The 19342-nt window shown below is 39.9% G+C and overlaps 1 protein-coding gene across 1 annotated transcript in view; it reads right to left on the bottom strand.

The window, feature by feature from the left end:
- Positions 1-5323: 5323 nt before the first annotated feature.
- Galnt3 (polypeptide N-acetylgalactosaminyltransferase 3) overlaps positions 5324-19342 on the bottom strand; it is a 42796-nt gene continuing 28777 nt past the window's right edge. The window contains exons 5-11 of the mRNA XM_021156546.3: positions 17667-17901; positions 17084-17201; positions 15403-15603; positions 13014-13145; positions 12742-12843; positions 7147-7299; positions 5324-6204 (exon numbers count right to left, since the gene is read on the bottom strand). Coding sequence (XP_021012205.1) covers positions 6082-6204; positions 7147-7299; positions 12742-12843; positions 13014-13145; positions 15403-15603; positions 17084-17201; positions 17667-17901 — 1064 coding nt within the window. The 3' untranslated portion in view covers positions 5324-6081. The remainder of the gene's footprint in view (positions 6205-7146; positions 7300-12741; positions 12844-13013; positions 13146-15402; positions 15604-17083; positions 17202-17666; positions 17902-19342) is intronic.

The raw sequence follows: 19342 nt of genomic DNA, 5'->3' as shown, positions 1-19342 counted from the left end.
AACCAAAGGGCAAAGAGGTAAAACCCATGAAATAAGAGAGAAAAGGGAACATACAATGCCAAGACAAAGGTAAGTGTCACCCAAAAGAAGTAACTGCTTGGGTGCAGGGATAGGGGATGAATATATATTTGATAGGGTTTAGGATTTCTGCATTAAGTGTGGTGGAAAAACTGGCATGGAAGTTGAGGTGAGAGAACTATTATAATGAAATACTGAAACTATTCCGTATAAGAATGAAAAACTCAGCCAGCCATAGTTGGGCACACATGTTATCCCAGCACTTGGGGGACAGAGAATCAGTATTTCAAGGCTAGCCTCAACCACACGGCAAGTTCCAAGCTTGACTGTGATAACTGAGACCCTGTCTCATAAAAAAAAATAAAGTGAATTAATTTAAATAAACAATCAGATTAAGATGTAGACTGGAGGAGAGGTGGGCAGTAGGTTGCAGGATCAATGGTTTAGAGGTCTTGACAGAGAAAGGTGCTATGGAAGAGCATGTTATATAAGTGAATGAGGGGAGAGACTGTAGTCAGAATCTATGTTCTTCCACCAAACAGGGCCCCAGACCTCAGGGCACAACCGACTCCATGATGGAAGTACCATTTCAGGCCATACCACTCATCACATACATACCACCCACTAAAATAAATCCATCAAAGTCCATAGTTCTGGGAAAGTCTCTAAATGTGCTAATGTTGCTTTTTTGCTTCTGTAGTTCTATGTCTGGCTAACTGTTATTTTAAAGTATGTCAACCAGAACATGGTTTTGTGCTTTTTATAAAAAAAAGCACAAAGAAAGGGAGGGTACTTATTCTATCTTTCATCTTGAGAAAGGCTTGGGGCTACACTAGGATCCTGGATACCCAGTGTAGTCATCAGTTAGCTAACAAAGATTTTATATTGCCTTAAACCCATGCCCCAGCCATCTTCTCTAGTGGATACCCCACAATATTCAAGAGATAGAGAAGTATGGTCACTAGCATTAGGGGAGTATGTGGTTGAGGGAATGAAATGTAGTAGTCGAGCATTGAGAATTCATGATACTGGAGCCATGGAAATGGGTTACAAAGTTGCCTATAAAGAAGAAGAAATAGGGGTGAAGCGAAGCAAAAAACAAACAAACAAACAACAAAACAAAGCAAACAAACCAGAACCAGAATACTCAGCTAATGGATAGCATGAGTTAAATGAATGACCACAGATTCATAACTAATAGTAGCCCAAAGAAGGAAAAGGAAGAAGTATCCAGATGCCATAGATTCAAATAAAGAATGCAGTTATTCCAAAGCCTGGCCATAAAACACAAAGGAATGGCATAAAACAAGAACAAAATACTCCTTTCTTTCTAGAAGATGGGGATGTATCCTCAGCAGATGTTCAAGGCAAGATAAGGAATATAGTTTTCATATAAATTAGTTTCCTGAATATGAAACGAGACTAAGAGTTGGCAGAGTAAAGGGTCCCTGGAGGGAATGAGTTTATGAAATCAGTAACAGAAAAAGGAGGTAGTGACTGCTAGGAAACCATTGTGGTAGTAACAGAGGTAGACAGAGATTAACATCTGGTAATGTCTAAAGTAATAAGGATGTGAAGTATGAGGAAGCCATGGGTAGTCTCAAAGATCCGTGGACACAGAGTCCACAGGAAGACATTTATTCGGTGTGGTTTCAGTAGTAGCCTTGACATCACCTGTGAATGCTGGAAATGCAGACTCATAGGCTCACACCCAGGCTTTATATAAACAAGCTACATTTAAATGACAGCCAAGGCGGGTTAAGTGTAAGTAGTCCTGTAGCCACTTTTCTAGTTTATTTCTGTTGGGGTGATAACATACCTGCACAAAAGCAATTTAGGGGAGAGAAGGGTTTACTTCAGCTTATAATCCCAAGTTACAGTCCATCATTGTGGGGGTGTCAAGATGGAAACGTCAAACAGGAAATCACATTATACACACAGTCAACAGCGGAGACATGAAAGCATGCATGCTCACTTGCATGCTTACTTGCTCTCTTTCTTGATTTCTCCAATCTTCTACATTTCAGGACTCTGTCTAGAGAATGGTGCCACCCATGGTGGACTATGTTTTTCTACATCAATTAACTTAAGTCAACCCACCAGGTAGATACACGCTTGTTCTATTTAGCTTCAGGTGTCACTTGGACTCAGCCTACAATCATCTCAGGGAGTTTCAATTGTGGTATGACCCAGATCCCAGATCACTGGCCTGAGACCATAACTGTGAGATTATCTTGAAAGATAATTGACAGCGGAAGGAAGAGACACATCCTTAGGCAGTTGCGACTGGAATATCTAACAAAAAGTAGTTTAGCAAGGCTTGAGTGAGCCAGCAAACAGAGTTCTTCTGGGGTTCCTTTCTCTAAGTTCCTGCCCAGTCTTCTTTCAATGGTGAATTATAATCTGGAAGGATAAACCAAATAAATCCTTCCCTACCCTTGTTGCTTTTGTTCAAAATGATTTATCATGGTGACAGAAAAAAATTACTAGAGCAAAAACCTACAGGTCAACCCAGGGTAGACAATTCCTCATCGAGACTATCTTCCCTGGCAATTAAACTAATGCCATTTAATTATCATTAAAAATTTGGAGCCTGCTTTCTGTCTCTGGCTGAGGGAGCCACCAGCTTTTCATGGAACTTTGCTCTGAAACATCATTGTGCTATGATGTCATCATTACGGGATAGCCACATCACTAGATTATGATCTTCATGAGACAGGGACTATTATTGTACATTATTAGTACCTAATGCTTAATATGGCCAATAAAACAGATTTCAAAAGTACTGTTGAAACTAGAAAGCAATCTGACAATGTGTGTTTCCCTGTGGCAAACTGTTGAGAAGACCAAGGGTGTTGGCTCCATTGCTTTGGGTGTGTAGCAACCACATGTTGAAACACAGATGCTTGCCCCAGGGCATCCAGGACACAAGGGCTCAGGGGATTGATAATCCTAAGAGTACACACAACCCTAGTAAGATCATTTCCTTTCATACCCCACCTCTGAAGAATTCTCCCACCTTCTAATAATGCCACAGCTCAATGAGGATGCCTTTCAATGCACGACCCTTGAGGGCTTCCAACTCAAACCCTAGTGCTCTGTGTGCAAGAGAAGGGCAGTCATTTCTTCAGTGCAACTGTGCGGAGGGTAGATGACTAGAGAAAGGTAGTCACTACAGAAATTCATCTTGAAAACTATCTGCAATATTTTAATTGAAAACATGCATGCATATATGCATACATACACCTGTGCTCTGTGTACTAATTTCCTCACACATATGCTGCATTTATATCATATATTTAAATTATATTATATATAATTTATATAATATGCTGCACCATATTCTAAACAAGTTTCTTAAAGCTCTGGGTAACTTTCTTCACATCAGTCACAGTATAACCAGAGTGTCTTATGGTATTTATTTCTGTTGTCATTAAAATAAATTGTACGTTCACAACTTAAAGACAACAAAATTGAATTTCTCCTAAGAATTCAACATTGTTTTCCCAGAAATAATGTTTTGCCCCTCATTCACGTTTCATTTTGTTTTATTGAGGAGGGTCTCCTTCAACAAGAAGGCTGTCCTTCAATTCTCTATGTAGCTGAGGATGACTTTGAACTTCTGACCATCCGGCCTCTATCTCCCAAATGTTAGGATTATAGGCAGGTGGTCATATTGAGATACAAAAGTCATCATAATCAACAGATAGTGTTAATGCATTGCTTATTTTTTCCTATGGCTAACTAAGTTGACACTTCTAATCTTTTGGTGAGCCCGTTCATGGAATTGACCTTGAACATTGCAGAATACAGGAATCAGTTCTGATGGCCTCTGGAATGGTCCTCTGGAATGAAGGCAGCAGGCCAGGTCTTCAGTAGGAACCAGACCATTTGCCTTGGCAGCTTCAAATTGAGCAAGAGTTCCCCAATTTCACACTCAAGTGCAGGCAAATCATGCAGGTGGCCGAGAGCCAAGCTCCGTGAATCACTGCTAAGTCTGTTCCAAGACAGAAAGAGGGAATCCCCCGCACACAGCCCCCCAAAGCCAGCCCTCAAATCACTGTTGTAACAGTTGAGTAACAGCCTGATTGCTCTGCATCAGATAAGAACCTTTCCAAAGGATGTGTTTAACATGGCTACTACATAATCAGTCCAACCTGAGAGCCTTCACTCAGAACACGGCATCGATGTGTGACTCTTTGTGAGGCTCTGCATATCGTTTCTTACAAACATGTTTTACTCAAGTTCGCCTTATGAAATATCACTGGGAAATTGCTTAGTTTTGTACTGTTTTTAAAGATGAAACAAGTGTGGAGGGAAGCTTTTGCTCCTGATCATTCAAGTCTAGTGGAACAAACTGAGGAACAGAAATTGCAAATCTAAGTGGCCAATACAGTATGCTTACTGCTACATATCATTGTTGGCTACAATAGAGAAATGCTTACTATTAACAAACTAGCAAAGTTAAAACAGAGGAAGTCATCTTAGTCATAAAAATAGAACACAGCGGCATACTGTTTCAAAAAGGTGTACTTTTCTCGCTACCCTAAAGAGACAGATGAATGGCAAAGTCTTACAGCCTCTGGAACCCCTGACACAAAGTTATAAACACGGTACATATTCCTTAAACTAAAATAAGAGTCTGCAAAGCAACTGGCTAGAGAATATGGAAATTTTAATTTGATATTTAAAATTTAATGGATGCTTTATTTTTTTTAATTAAAACTATAATTCTAGGAAATGTTTTCTTTTGTTAACTGAGACCCACTAGTTTCAAAGGTTCACACAAATTCTATTTTGCTTCTGGAATAATACAAGACCTCTCTCTGTAAAATGGCCAAAGAGAAAATGGTGACTTCCAAAGATAATTTTAAGAGGTCATTAAAGGATGTTATCAAAGGTTCACATTTCCACCAGTATCTTATCTTTGCTTCTGTTGTCACACTGGTGTCACGGTTTACATTTTCCTTAAAGGAACCTGGGGCTCCACAAAGAGCAGATGACTAAAATCTAGAGTGAAAAAATGGATGCTCTCCGCCGGCCACCATCAATTACAGATCTTGCTCCAATTGGACAAAACTGAAACATAGATTTGTAATAGTGTTTAGGGTTCTTTTTTAATTTACATTTTCCATGCAGATAAAAGCAAGGCTCTTTTTTAATTTGATGAGATAAACCTATTGAAAAGATAGTTTATATAATGATTCAATGAAATTTAGAGTTGAGTCAATTTTCTGCATTTAAAATTCAGTATCAATATTCAAGATTAGTGAATTTTGCTAAGAAAACAAGACTACTAGAAAGAAAAAAGAACCATTATTAACAGCTAATAATTTATAAAGTTTATTTATTTTTTAAAAAGTACTCTGGGAAAACACACAGTATAGTCACTTCAGAAAAGCCATTTGGGGAAGACTCATGTGCATCAAGTGGAGTGGGCTTCGGACTAAAAAATATTTGTAAATTTTCCAAAAATTTAAATGTTAAAAATAGTCCTCTCCTTATTCATCTTCATGTTTAAGGAAATCTTTGACAGACAAGTAAGCAAAAGACAACAAAAGTTTACCTGGATTTTAAAACAATGAATTCTAGATCTATAAAAATTTCCTGGTTTGTACCGAAAGGCCAAATGACTGGCCTTCATTGATCCATTTCTATATAGTTATAAAAATACAGTATCAAATCTTTTTCTATTTGCCCCTAAAATTAGGGGAAACATTTTCAGCTGTGAGTGTGTGGATGCAGGTGTGTAGATCCCCAAGTGTACAACCACACATCACTTTACTAAGGAAATTATTTTCTTCACACTGTAAACATCTCTCTTCTACATCTGGACATTTCAGAATTGTCTTTGGTATTCTAGTTGCTGTGCTTTCAGACAGAAACCCCAGGGTTTCTGCAGTGGTACTACGTAGACATCTTAAGATATAAATAAGGAAATGCACTTGGAATAAGTTACAATTAGCTGCTTTTGCATAATTTTCAACAACTACAGTGTATGCCTAGTCACAGTTTTATGAGGAAGAGTACGTCCTTTTTCACCTCCTTAATATTAAGGAACACTTATTCATTTTGGCTAAAAATCCATTTTTGGAGTAGATCTGTTGGGTCACATGGCACTAAGTTTGGATGCTCTCCATTTGATGAAAGGCACATTTTAAATAATGGATTATATAGAAGTTGGTCCTAGGAAAGAAAGAAAACATACATCAAACATTAAGCTTCAAGATTCACAGTTAAAAGATAAATACAAACTCAACCTGATGGTTTCACTAAAGATAAAGAGAGATTTGTATAACAAATATATCTGATTCCTAACTTTAAATCTAAGATCAACTGAAGGTGATAATACACTGATGGCTTTTGTTTATAACTATAATTCACGCACAGTACTACTGTTTAGTCAATGTGAAACATTTCAAAATGCAGAGGAAAATAGAGAGCAAGACTGAAATACATTTTTAAGCAAGGAATGTTCCACTGGTATTCAGATGACCAACTTCAAAGTCAGAAAAGCTGGTTTCATGGCATGCTACTACTATCATGAAAAACTAGTTTTAGATAAGAATATGATCAAGGCAAATCTTGAACATTTTTAAGAACAGGCAATCTGTTCTATATTACTTTAATGCTAATTAATTAAAAATGTACTAAAACAGAGGAAGACATAGTTAGCAATTTTATATGAAAAACACTCTCTTTGGCCCTTTAAGGAAAAAAAACCAAACAAATGTGATTTTCAAAATCCATTATAAAAGCAAGCAAGCAAACAAATCAAAACAAAGAAGACCCCTAAAGAATGGGGAGTGGTAGAGGGGCAGATCAGGAGGGGGGTGAAAACTAGACTGTAAAAAAGATTAAAGATTAAAAAAAAAAGTCAAAGATAAACTATTAATTAATACTTTATAGAAGTTTTTCACCTGCAGAAGCCAAGCATAACTTTATCACTAGTTGTTCCCAACTAATTAATACTTAATCCCTAGATATATTCTCTTATTACATGGGAAGACATGTAATAGTGGGGTTGTTAAAGGTGAAGATGTTCTGATATATAGCATAGTAAAGCAATTAGAGCTCTTCAAAGTTAGCTTGAGAATGGGTGAATGAACCAATGAATGAGCCAATCACCTTCTGAATCTCCCATATCTGTTCTCCAGGGGCGATGGTCCTGTGACCTTTATAGACACATGCCTTCAGCTGGACGACACCCTGAGTAGCATGAAGACACAGCTCCTTCTGGATGTTGTGCCGGATTTCACGCTGAGCAGAATACTCGAAGTACTGTGGAAAGGAGAGACTCGTGATTGACAAAGGAACTCTGTGTGCCCAGTTGCAAAATAAAACAAGATCAAAACCAACCAGCTACCCCTACATAGTAAACTCATGAGCTCTTCAACAAATGCAGTAAAAATATCAGAAATGTAAGCTGAGGCATTAGTTACGACAGGCTACTCGGAGGTCTTCCATTACCAGCAGTGATTACTTTCTACAGTGTTCTTTCCTTTCCCAAGTAGAAACTGGAAATTACAAGGTAGGGTGGAGGCTAGCAGAAGTGTACTATAGAAACCAGCCTGGAAAGTTCTAGTAAGCAGCTCACTGGCTGCTTCTTCTCTTGTCCCCTTATTCATCTCAACCAAAGCATCTCCACCATCGCACAAACTATAATGCATATTCTGAGTCTGTTTTTGTGTCCCCCCTCCCACGCCCCATGACAGGAGTACCAATAACTCCTGCCCACCAAATTACTAAAGTCACCAAATGAATGAATGGGTTGACAGGTGTAAATACTTTCAGCAAAGACCAACACATGTCCAACACTTGGTACGCCACGGCTCCTCACTATTCTCTCTCGCTCTTCGTGCCCAATGAACGAGCCTCTAAGTTCTGCTGAGTTTCTTCTCGGATGTTATTTCACTTACTCTGGCCTCATTTCTCTGACTCAGTTACCTCTTAATTTGCCCTGCAGTGCCAACTTCTGACCTGTGATGCAGCAATTCTGGCAGATGTTTGTTAGCCCTTTAAAGCTTTGCTTTGGTGTGCTAGCAGACCTGCTTACCGTGGCTGTCTCCCTGACAAGCAATGGCAGGACTCATACTCAGAGCGGCCACTCAGCTGTAGTAGGACCATCCTGCTTTACACAAATCTACATCTACAGAGTCTACTCTATTGCCAGGCTGCTGTGCTGAACGTCCTGCAACCCCTTCTCTGCTTTGCCAGTTCTTTGTTAAGAGCTGTTTCTCTCTCCTCGATTTTCCCCTTTGGTGGAAAACTGTAACTCTTAAGGCTTCTACAGGAAAGCTGAGGTAACATAGACTATATTACCAGGATTGTAGGTGTAGCCAGTTGGATTCTCTGGGAGCTAAAGCTAAGCACTATATCAACTAATAATACTCATATCCACTGTCATGGCAGGCAATTTACAGACTGAACTATCTTCTCGGTCCCACAGTAACATCCATTATAAATCAAATATTTAATAATGTTGGCAGTCTCAGGATAAAATGAGTTAACAGAACGGATTTTCAATAATGCAATGATTCCTGTTAGCACTAATATTTATTGAGCCCTTATTATGTGCCAGGCAGGCCCTGTGCTACAGTAAACACCCCACAAGCATGAGCAGAATTCTGAGCCTTGAGCCTAAGCGCCTCAGCCGGCTCTCGCGCTTAACTTCTCTTCTCCTGCAAGTAAAACATTGATTGATCTTGTAACCTGCTTTTCAGGCAGAAGCATTGTAAAAACAACAACAATAATAAATGGCCTCAGAAGGAGAAAGAAACAGCATCCTAACTATAACTAAGTTATAACTTAAATAGATTAACTTTTAGTTTAACTAAAATAAACCTCAAAAACTCAAAGACAATAAGAAGGGCTAGCCAGTATTTTACATCATTATTATTAAAAAGTCACTCAGATGAAACATGGAGGGAGAGGAGAAGAGTTGAAAATACTTTGGGAACAACAAGAGCTGAAAATAAGTGAGAGACATGTCACTCAGAACCTGGACGCACCCTCTAGAGGAGAATGTGCATAACGTCTTAGCTGTCGTAAGGCTGCAATGGACCAGAATAGTCTCCAATCCAAAAAATAGTTACCGTGTATTGTCTTCAGAAATAGTGTTAGAAAAGGGTTATACGCCATAAAACACCATTACATGATCAAAATGGAAGAAAATGAGAAAACGCTCAAGACTTCTGAGTTTGAGTTCTCACAGAACTAGAAACTGCAGTGTAGTTGAGGGAAATAATTGATTAGAAACAATATGACTCTCTCTCTCTCTCTCTCTCTCTCTCTCTCATGGTCCAGCCCCTTTTCAGCTGCAGCACTCAAGACAGCAGGCCCCACACCTTGACTGGGCAGCACCGCAGAGCTGGCTCTGGTGGCCTGAGTGCAGGTGACCCAGCCCCAAAGGAATGAGAGCAGGAGAGCTGGCCCTATTCCTTGCTGGTTGCAGCAAGGGGTGAACTAACCAGGGCAATGCTAGAGACGGCATCCTAGCGTACAGGAGCAGGAACACTGGTGGGCTGACCAACTCAGCTACTACTCAAGCCCGGATCCAGGGCTCTGAGTTGGCTCACCCAATATCTACCCCATCTCTATGTACTGCTCGAGCCAGTGAAAGAGCCAGGCCTGCAGATCCAAAGCTGCAGGACCTCCACAACACAGGGCAAGCACAGGATATCTGAGAGGAGTCCCACTGAGGATCCAGTGTTGATGGTGTAGCAGAAGCCAGAGATCTCAAACCAGACCAATGACTCGTTGCAAAAAACATTTGTAAGTAAAGATGTTTGGACAAAGGGGTATACTGTGGGGACACACTGTGACACACTGCAACGTTCACAGCAAGATTTAGTTTTTAATGATTTGCTTTACTTCTTTTTTAAAATTTATTTTGGGGGGAGTTGCAAGGGTGGAGGGCAAATACAAAGGGTCAGGGGGATGAGTGGGACTGGGGTGCATGATGGGAAATTCACAAAAAACTAAATGAAAATAAAAGCAATAAAAAGTTAATTTAAAAGAATCTGACTGCTCAAATGTTAGTTGGATAAGGATGACACCAATGGGCAGGCCAAAGTGGACAAGGGTGAAGCCCATGAGGCCTCAACCCTGCAGACTGAGAACTATAGAACTACAGACCTATAGGCAATGGCTAACAAAGACACACACACACACACACATATATGTATGTATATATATATATATATATATATATATATATATATATATATATATACCATAATTAGTGAAACAGAGGCCACAAATTAGAAGGAGAGTGGGGAGGAATATATGGGAGGGAAGGAAGGAAAGGGAAAAATAAAAAACTAACAAGTAAAAGATATCATCAGTAACTGTGTTAGGATGACAGAAGCCAGAGTCGTCTGAAAATATAAACCAGACATTATTTTCCTGCTTAAAAACCTCTCGATGGCTTCTGTTTAATTCAGAATTAAATCCATCTTCCTTAACAGGTCTGCAGAGCTCTGTCCAACCAGGTTCCTTATCACAATCTCTGACCTCATTTCCTCCACTCCCTGCCTAGAGTGCTCTGCGCTGGCCACCCCAGCCTTCTGTGTGCTCTGTGAACCTGTGCTATGTGGCTGTTCTCTCCAGCCTGCATTCTGATGCCCACCTCCATCTAAGAGGACAGTGTCCAAAGATCTTCCTTACCTGAATCTAACCTTGAGTCCATCACTCACATTATCTCAGCCCCATCTTTCCTACAGCCCAAAATACATGCTTTCACTTCTTATGAAAAAAGAATGCTTCTGTGATAGAAGCTCCCCAAAGTCACTGACTGCCAATTCCTGTGGCAGCACAGGTTGGGTCACAAATACTTTTTAATGAGTTATTTCCCTCCTAAACTTCTTAAAGGTAGCCTATTTCATTGATAATCTTAAAATAATTTATAATTCTTTATGACAGTATCTCCTTGGAAAAGATAAAAAAGCCCATAAAATGATACACATACTATATTTTAAGGTAGTATCTACAGTAAATTGTAACAAAAAGAGTAGTAATAATATACTTTAAGATAAATAGAATTCTGAAGAGAGCTTGAGAGAAATGTCTAAGTACTAACAACCATTGGTAATATATTTATAAATGAGGAAGTAAGCATATTGTTGTTATAAAACAATGTAATTATTTATATAACTATTGTTCTTAGGTAGGTAGGGAAATTAAGATTTTATATATATGCACATACATATATACATACAAATAACATTATACAGACATATATATGTGTATGTGTGTGTGTGTGTATTCTCTCTTCACCACACACACTAAAACAGGTGTATATGTACATAAATATATACATACAAATAACATTATATAGACATATAGATATGTGTGTGTGTGCATATTCTCTCTTTACCACACACACTAACACAGGTGTATAGGTACATAAATATATATGTATATGTAAGACTATAAGCACGCTCATACATTTCAGAATTCCTTGTCAGTGTGATGACCTTTCACCAGCTCTGGCTTCTGTTACATACTCCATGCTGTCTGATTACTTTATGCAAACAAAGACTGAAACTAGATTAAGCTGGGTTTAATGAATAGGAAGATGGTTAGAAGTAGACTGCCCAGGAGATAAATTGATCCTTTCATCATAATACGGATACTTACAAAGTTCTATCCAAGCGCACACAAGGTAGTTCAGTGAAAATCCTGCTCCAAAATATAGGCAACTCCTCACCAGGAAAAGGTTCTGCATGGTGTTCTCTGCATAGCCTTCTTCCCACTCTTCTCATCCCATTCCCATCCCCACCAAGCACCTCTCTGGGTCTTAACTCACCTCTCAATGTACAGACTAAAATGCTATCTTTCCTGGGAAAACCCATGACACCTCCTCCAATTCGGATGTGGTTTTATACTGCTGTGTAGCACCCTAGATTCCTCACTCCAGCCAGACCTTATGTTACTGACTATAAGCCTGGTTCTGCAATGCAGGTGTTTCCTAAGGGAGCTGGGAGCCAAGTGGACTGGCACTCAGTGGTCAGTCAGGGAACTTGCCCATTAAAGGTGAAGAAAGTCTAACCCTTCTGTGCATGAACTTGCAAATGCTGAGGTAAAAAACAGCTCAAACCAAGAAATTTAGTATTTTCTACATCTTGTAATCCAGGTAGAAACATTTTACATTTGCCCCTAATTGGGAAAATAGTAAAAACAAAGACGTCAGTAATGGGGAGAGGGAGGGGAGAAAAGCATTTGGCTGATGTCAGTGATGGGGGGAGGGGAGAAAAGCATTTGGATGATGTCGTAATGGGTGTGAGGAAGCATTTGGATGCAGGGTACTGAAGCGATCTCTGCCCCCTAAAGAACTTACAATGCAGCTGTGTCTGCATTAACACTAGATGCAACTTGCTATTAGATTTAATACGGTCTGCACCTGACACCTCACAAAACCTCCATACCAAGAGTCACACAAATAAAAAAAATTACATTAAACACACACACATATGCACACACACGCCAATGATATCATTCTTTTTAAAATTATCTTTTCTATTGATCAAATGGGTAACTTCAGATTACTTTCAGAGTCAAAGTAAAAAGCCATAGTAAAGTACTCTATGCCTTTAATATTACCATGTGTAGCTTAAAGACATCTCCACACCAGTTTACCCCAGCTGTTACTTCTGGAAACACACAGCACTAGCTGTGTCTGCAAGCGCTCCGAGAAAACAGACCGTCCCAGGCCGAGCTTACCTGATTTCCCCCGAGGCCATGGCACGTGTACAGAATCAATGGTTTGCCTCCCTGGTTATTCTCACCGACATCCAGACATAAAGGTTGACCCACACTCTTTATCTAAGGGAAAGAGTTAAATCATAAAAAAAAAAAAAAATTAAACTGAATACTTTCTATTTTCTAATTAATTTTAGGGAAGTGGCATTGATAATGTAAAACTTCAAAGGCAATAAGTTAAAAGGTTTGGGGGGGAGTTTATCAAGGACAAAGAGGAACATAAAAATACTCACATATCCAGATATAACAGGATTAAGGTCTGGCACATACGCTTCCGGGTAAACAGTGTTCAGGTACCAGGTAAAATTTTTACACTGAAGGCGTTTTTTTATTTCAAATCTTTTGGAAAGATCACCAAATGATTTCTAGAAAAAGACAGGGTGGGGAGGAAGGGAATGCTCAGTCAGAGAGGCTCTGACACAGGCTTCAAAGGACGCTATCTGTATTTGCATTTAGTTAGTAAGGAAAGTTCTGGATGGACTTCAAATGCCATTCATGTAAGCCACAGGTGTGCTGCCTGCCTGGTCCCTGGAAGTTTAGGGGGCTCAAGTCCCACTGCTGTGGGGGCGGGCCAGAGGCTGGAATACACTTTATTACTGGGAGCTGGGAGCACTCAGCTGGTTGTGGGAGCATTCTGAATTCGTGCCGGCTCTTCCCTTTAAAATGACCTACATAGTCGAGTGTGAGGAAACACAGTGCAGACAGGCGTTGCTAAGACCCCATGGAATCCATCTCTCTTTGTAGTCAAACTGCAAACGGCACAGTTGGATGTTTTCTAATTTAGATGTTTTAATCATAACCAAATTCCCACCTGGACGCTGGGTTGAAAAAGGCAATTTCCAGTTAATTGTATTTATTTTCCTTTATTCAAAAGGGCAAGGAAGACAATTAAAGATACACTAAACTGAAAAATATCCCGTTTATAGGGAGCATTTAGAGGGAAAGTGCATTTGATACCTAAACAGATGAGAGCGGAAATATTGGAGCTAAGCAGTCCAACCAAGGAAGATACCGTCTTAGGCCAGTTCTAAGATCCTCAACTCGGGTGTTTTAGCAAAACTGAATGACTCTTAGGGACACTAGCTCATGCGTCCTGTCATGAGGACAGGTACTGGCTGGCTCACGTCACAGCCCCTCTATGGGTGAGAAGCAGGACAGAAACGTTATTTAGCGCCCACTTTCTGCTCAAGACACGCAGTACAGATTTGGTTGACCTGTCTCTTGACTTGTTTGAATCACCTTTAGTTAAGAGTTCTAACCTGGACCAAGCAAATGGGTCAAAGATCTTTCTTCACTCCAGCAGTCAATGTACAGATGCCCAACTGCCCAGAAATGCCTTCTCTAAGTTACTGCTACTTCCTGTAGATGAGTCCTTATCTTAAACTATTAGCTAATTCCTCACTCCCAGGCAAAGCTCCTGGGGCTCAGTTCTAATGCATTAAGTCTCATGATCCTGCCAACTAGCATCTATGAACAATCACCAGTAAAAGTATCATATGGTTAGGAGCTGAATATGGTAGCTTAGTCCCCAGAATCCACGTTATAAAAAAGCCATACATTAAGGCAATAGGAGCTTTAATGCCCATGCTGGAGATACTGAGGCAGGATGATCCCTGAATCTCTGGTCTCACAACCTGAGCAAATAGAGACCCTGTCTCCAAACAAAGTGTGGACGGCACCTGAGAAACAAGAGCAAACATTGCCCCTGCATGTGCATTTACACATTTCACAAGTGCATATGTGCACGTGTGTGTAACACACATGTAAACAGCATCCTAAGTGGGTTCGTACTTATTTATCATTGTCCGACTTCATAGCTCCTGTGGGAAATGGGCCTCTCTCAAGATAGGGAAGGAGGAAGAAAAAACAGGCACCACAAACCCCAGCGCAGACACCTGGCAATCTCATTATGAACAACAACCCCCTTTTGCATTCTTAAAGGGGTGACCATTGTATCTCCCATGTATCTCCAGCAGGGAGCTGGGATAGGAGGAGTAAGAACTTCTATTACTTCCAGTTCTTTGTTATGCCACAGCAAGACCCCATCTGCATATGGGATTCAAAATGCCACTTCACATCTCTAGTTAATAGTTATTCATGTCAACTGAGAATGGTTAAAGGAAGTCCTACTTACTCAAATAATACTTGGAGGCAGTCACAAAAATATCTTTCATATTAAAAGTAAATGTCTGAATTTCATAAGGATGTTTAAATTTTCCTTTTAAGAGAGCAAACTAGCATACCATTACTACTACTACTACTACTACTATTATTATTATTATTATTATTATTATTAGTGGTGTGTGTGTAAGTATGTATACACAGACCTGCCAAGGTATGGGTCCCAGGGATTATTATTAGTGGGGTGTGTGTGTGTGTAAGTGTGTATACACAGACCTGCCAAGGTGTGGGCCCCAGGGATAGCACTCTGGCTTCGTGACAAGCACCTTTACCCACTACACCATCTTGATGGTCAAAGTCGGAAGGCTTAACATTTAAAAGCTGACCTTCAAAAATACTTTTTTAAACTTTTTTTTTAATAACTTGAGGTGATTCAAGCCAAAAGGCTTATGGGTTTGGAATAGTTTTTAACTGTCATTTCATAACGTAGCCCTCACTTACTTGCTTAACGATTTTTGCTGCATCTGTGTTTCTCCTATAAAATATTTCCTTGTATTCGTCCATCCAGACCTCTGCAAGGCGAACTTGGTTACGAGCAATCACCTGCGTGCCTTTTGGGAAGGTATGAGGGCTTTTGCTGCGAAAAACATGTCCAACAACAGAGCAAGGCATAATCTCCAACTGCCCACCACATTGCCACACCTGATAATTAATGATATTTGTTTAAATTTACAGTCTTGTGGGAAAAACAAACTGTTGCTCTAAGTTTACCTTTAAGATATCAATAGATACAAAATATAGAGATGTACTGGTATGTCATATAGTCTCTATGCCAGTTCAATTTATGGTCTATAAGTATAAACAATAGCTTCATTAAATGCATCGAGAAACAGGACAAATGTACATATTCAGAAAGTAGGTTTACAACATCATGAGTTCTGAGTCCTTTAAAAACTAATTCCAAGTTTCCTTTTTGGCCAATAATTATGCGAGTGTTCTAATATGAAAAGAAACACAAGGCTCCAGTGTAGCTGACTTCCACCTTAAACCCCTGGTCACTTGCTGAAACTACACACTTTCCTTCTAAGAAATGAAGCAGCCATCCTGGTACAAAAGGACCCAGACTATTTACTCCGTAGATAGTCAACTTGGTATCAAAGGAAACCATTCAAGAAGGCAATTATTGCCAAAACCTAATCCATTATAGTTTCAAAGGAGTTGCTCATCATACTACAAAAAGTCTGTGCCAATCTAGAATGGTTCTACCAGTCCCAGTCATTCTAAATAATCCACCTTAGCAATTGGTTCTCTTGCCAAGGACTGATCAGCAAGTAAAAGACCTAAAACACAGCCATGCCTAACAATAGATGCTACAAGTGAGAGAGGTGCTCAGTCCTCCTCCTTTCCTCATTTAAATACATCAGAAGATTCAGAAGTTCACTGCAGCAAACTGCATTGAGATTCAGTGTTTGCTAGGGGCTGGAAACTTAGCTGAATGCTGAGCTAAGTTTAAAAAGGCCCCTGCCCCTCAGCAGTTCAGAAGAGGCTAAGGCCACTATTGCCAGTATGCAAAGGGACCAGGGCCAAAGCCTGACCCTTCTAATTCCCAGTTCTTTCCCCCACTTACATTCCAATCTAAAGAACTAAAAGTGAGTGACATGGCTGCCACAGAAATGAACTCATGAAACGGAACATATGAAGCATGTGCTGTGCCTACGAGAAGCCTTTTTTCTTTTTTGTTTCTATTAACTTAAAACACACACTATGTAAAGGAGGGGAGTGGCTCACAGGACACAAAGAATTTTGTCTAGAGTCCTTTACAGTTATAAATAAATGTTTTCCATACGGACTCCCCTGATAATCAGCTCATTTCCTGAAGCCCTAGGCTTAATTATATTTATCTTGGCTGGAATTCAGTAGCTACAAGTGCATTAATTGGTGTTATTGCCTGGACACAGGAGTTTAACTGATTCCTCTTGTTACATTGGCAACCATGGATAAATATATCAAGTTACAACTTAAACAGACGCAGCCTCATTTGCCAGTTTTCCAGCAATTACATTATAGAAGGCACTAAGTACATAAAGACAGCATACATCTGCAATAGTCCGTATGAGCCGCTCAGAACACAACACTTCACACTGTTTGACATGCATGCTACGTTTAACCTCCATAAACTTACTCGGAATGACATTTCTATATTTTCACCTCCCCAGATTTCCATTTCTTCATCGTAACTTCCAATGTGCTCAAAATATTTTTTAGATATAGAAAAAAGGCCTCCTGCAAAGGTGGGGGTCCTGAAGAGAAAGAGATCACCAGTTTGTTATAGAGATTAAACAAGACGGAAGGGGACATTTAAAGGACCAAATTGACATGACAGGGAAGGAGTTAGTACATTTAAAAATCTCATGATAATAGATGACGGACAGCTAAAAGTTCTTCAAAGTTAAGGTTTTGGGGGAAGTAAGTACTTTAAAAAATGTCATATTCCATATTATTGTCTCTCTCCTTAACCTGCTTTTTTTTTCTTTTAAAAAAAAATCTGTGATTTATGAAGACATGAGAATTTGCCCAGTCCTACCAGCTGCTCAATAAAATGCAGAAGAGCTTGGTAATTACAATCTACATATACAGAATTTTTTCCCATTATTAAGAATTATCTCACAAGCGGCTGCTGTGAGGATGCATACATGAATGCAGCGTTTGGTGCCCTGGTAGGAGGACGAAGGCATGGGAGGAAGGCATGGGAGCAAGCGTCTTACTTAATTGGGTAGGTTTCATCTTTCCTTCTTTGCTTCTCATGATCAGGAAGTGATTCCCAGCCAAAGGAAAGGCTCCAGTCAAAATTTCCACGGTTATGGTTGCTTCCGTACGGAGAAGGCTTGTTGAACTCAAATGTGTTTAGGTCTATGGATGCGATGTCTGGACTCACCACGGCAGTGTAGTTCTCAGCTATTCTGGCCAGCAGAGGTTCCAACCAGCCATAGAAGCACTCACCTGCACAAAGCAGAGGCTTCTGTCAATTTAACGGAAATGCTCAAAGATTCCCACCCTTTGGTATTACACGAAAGTTTATGGAGAAACTAGAAGGAGAAGATCAACTGTGTTTTGAATATAAATACATGGGTAATTGGCAAAAATGATGCATTTACAGTACATTGTTTGGATGTCCATGCATGTACACATTTAGTATGATCATGCTAAGTAAAACCTCCACCCATCACCTCGTGTGTGTGTGTGTGTGTGTGTGTGTGTGTGTGTGTGTGTATGTGTGTGCACGTGTGTGTTTTAACTATAGCCACCATACTGTACAACAGACCTCTAAAAGAAGGGACATCTTACAATGAGAATAGGATTAAAAAGAAATAATAAACTAAGGAAAAGACAGTGACCTTCTTCTCCTGGAAGGGGAGATGGACACTAGCATGCTTGCCATCCTGGAAATGGAACCCCTTTTCCTTTAAGAGAGGGCTAGGAATCAAAGTAACCTTTGTACATAACCCTAAAATTATTCTAAGTTATTTAAATACATTTTCCTCCTCACAACTAAAGCACAGTAACTGAAACCTTAATTTCTCTTCCTGAGTCTTAGGAGAAAGAGAGTCAGAAAGTTAGAATATTCTGACTTTAATGACTAGAGAAAAATTATCCAAAACTGCTACAGTCCTGATGGAAGTGGGCCTGGGGCAGGGAGTCCCACGATGGTCAGAATCAGGGTCTTGAGGCAGACTGCACATCACACAGGTGAGACCCTAACTAAATTAACCTTGGCAGTCATGGACCAGAAGGACCATTGTCCAGCAGGGGAAGAACTGCTAACCAGATCTGACTGCAGTTTTGGGTCAGTGAAAAACACCTCCCGATCTCCATTAATTTTCCAAAAGGTAGATAAAGGGAATATCAGATGTGACAGCTCTCAACAACAACCACAAAATACAAAAGCCTTTCTGTAATAATTAGTGCATGTTTCAACCAGATTTTGGGTGAAGTGTAACCCAAGAGCTGGGCAGGACAAGGTCAAGCATTCATCGGAAGAGGAAAAACCTCAAAGCTTTCAGTTCCAGGGACTTAATGAACTTTGTTAATGCCTAGCGTATCCATTGCAGGCTGACTCCAAAGGGCTTTCTAAAACTATCAACAGTGCCTCTGAAAACAATGGAAACACAAGAGAGACACCCCAGAGTAACCAAAGTAGCAAAACTGGATGAGATGGCAGCAGAATACCCCTTACTGGGCAGAACAGATTCAACCACTCTTCAGCAGCGGGGTAGAAGAACTTATAAAAGTTACAAGTGGCAGTATTGAAACAAAGTTTATTGATGGTGCTGATCCTACCTAGATAAGAGTTTAACCTCACAGTGTAGGAATGAAAAACAGTAAGTAAACAGTCCTCCCAGTCTTCTGTTTTCTTAGAGTAGAATGAACATCTGGGGCAGCG

This window comes from Mus caroli, unplaced genomic scaffold (assembly GCF_978045245.1).
Source record: "Mus caroli unplaced genomic scaffold, Mus_caroli_1 scaffold_2, whole genome shotgun sequence".
Classification (NCBI taxonomy): domain Eukaryota; kingdom Metazoa; phylum Chordata; class Mammalia; order Rodentia; family Muridae; genus Mus; species Mus caroli.
This window is presented reverse-complemented; position numbering and strand designations above follow the sequence as displayed.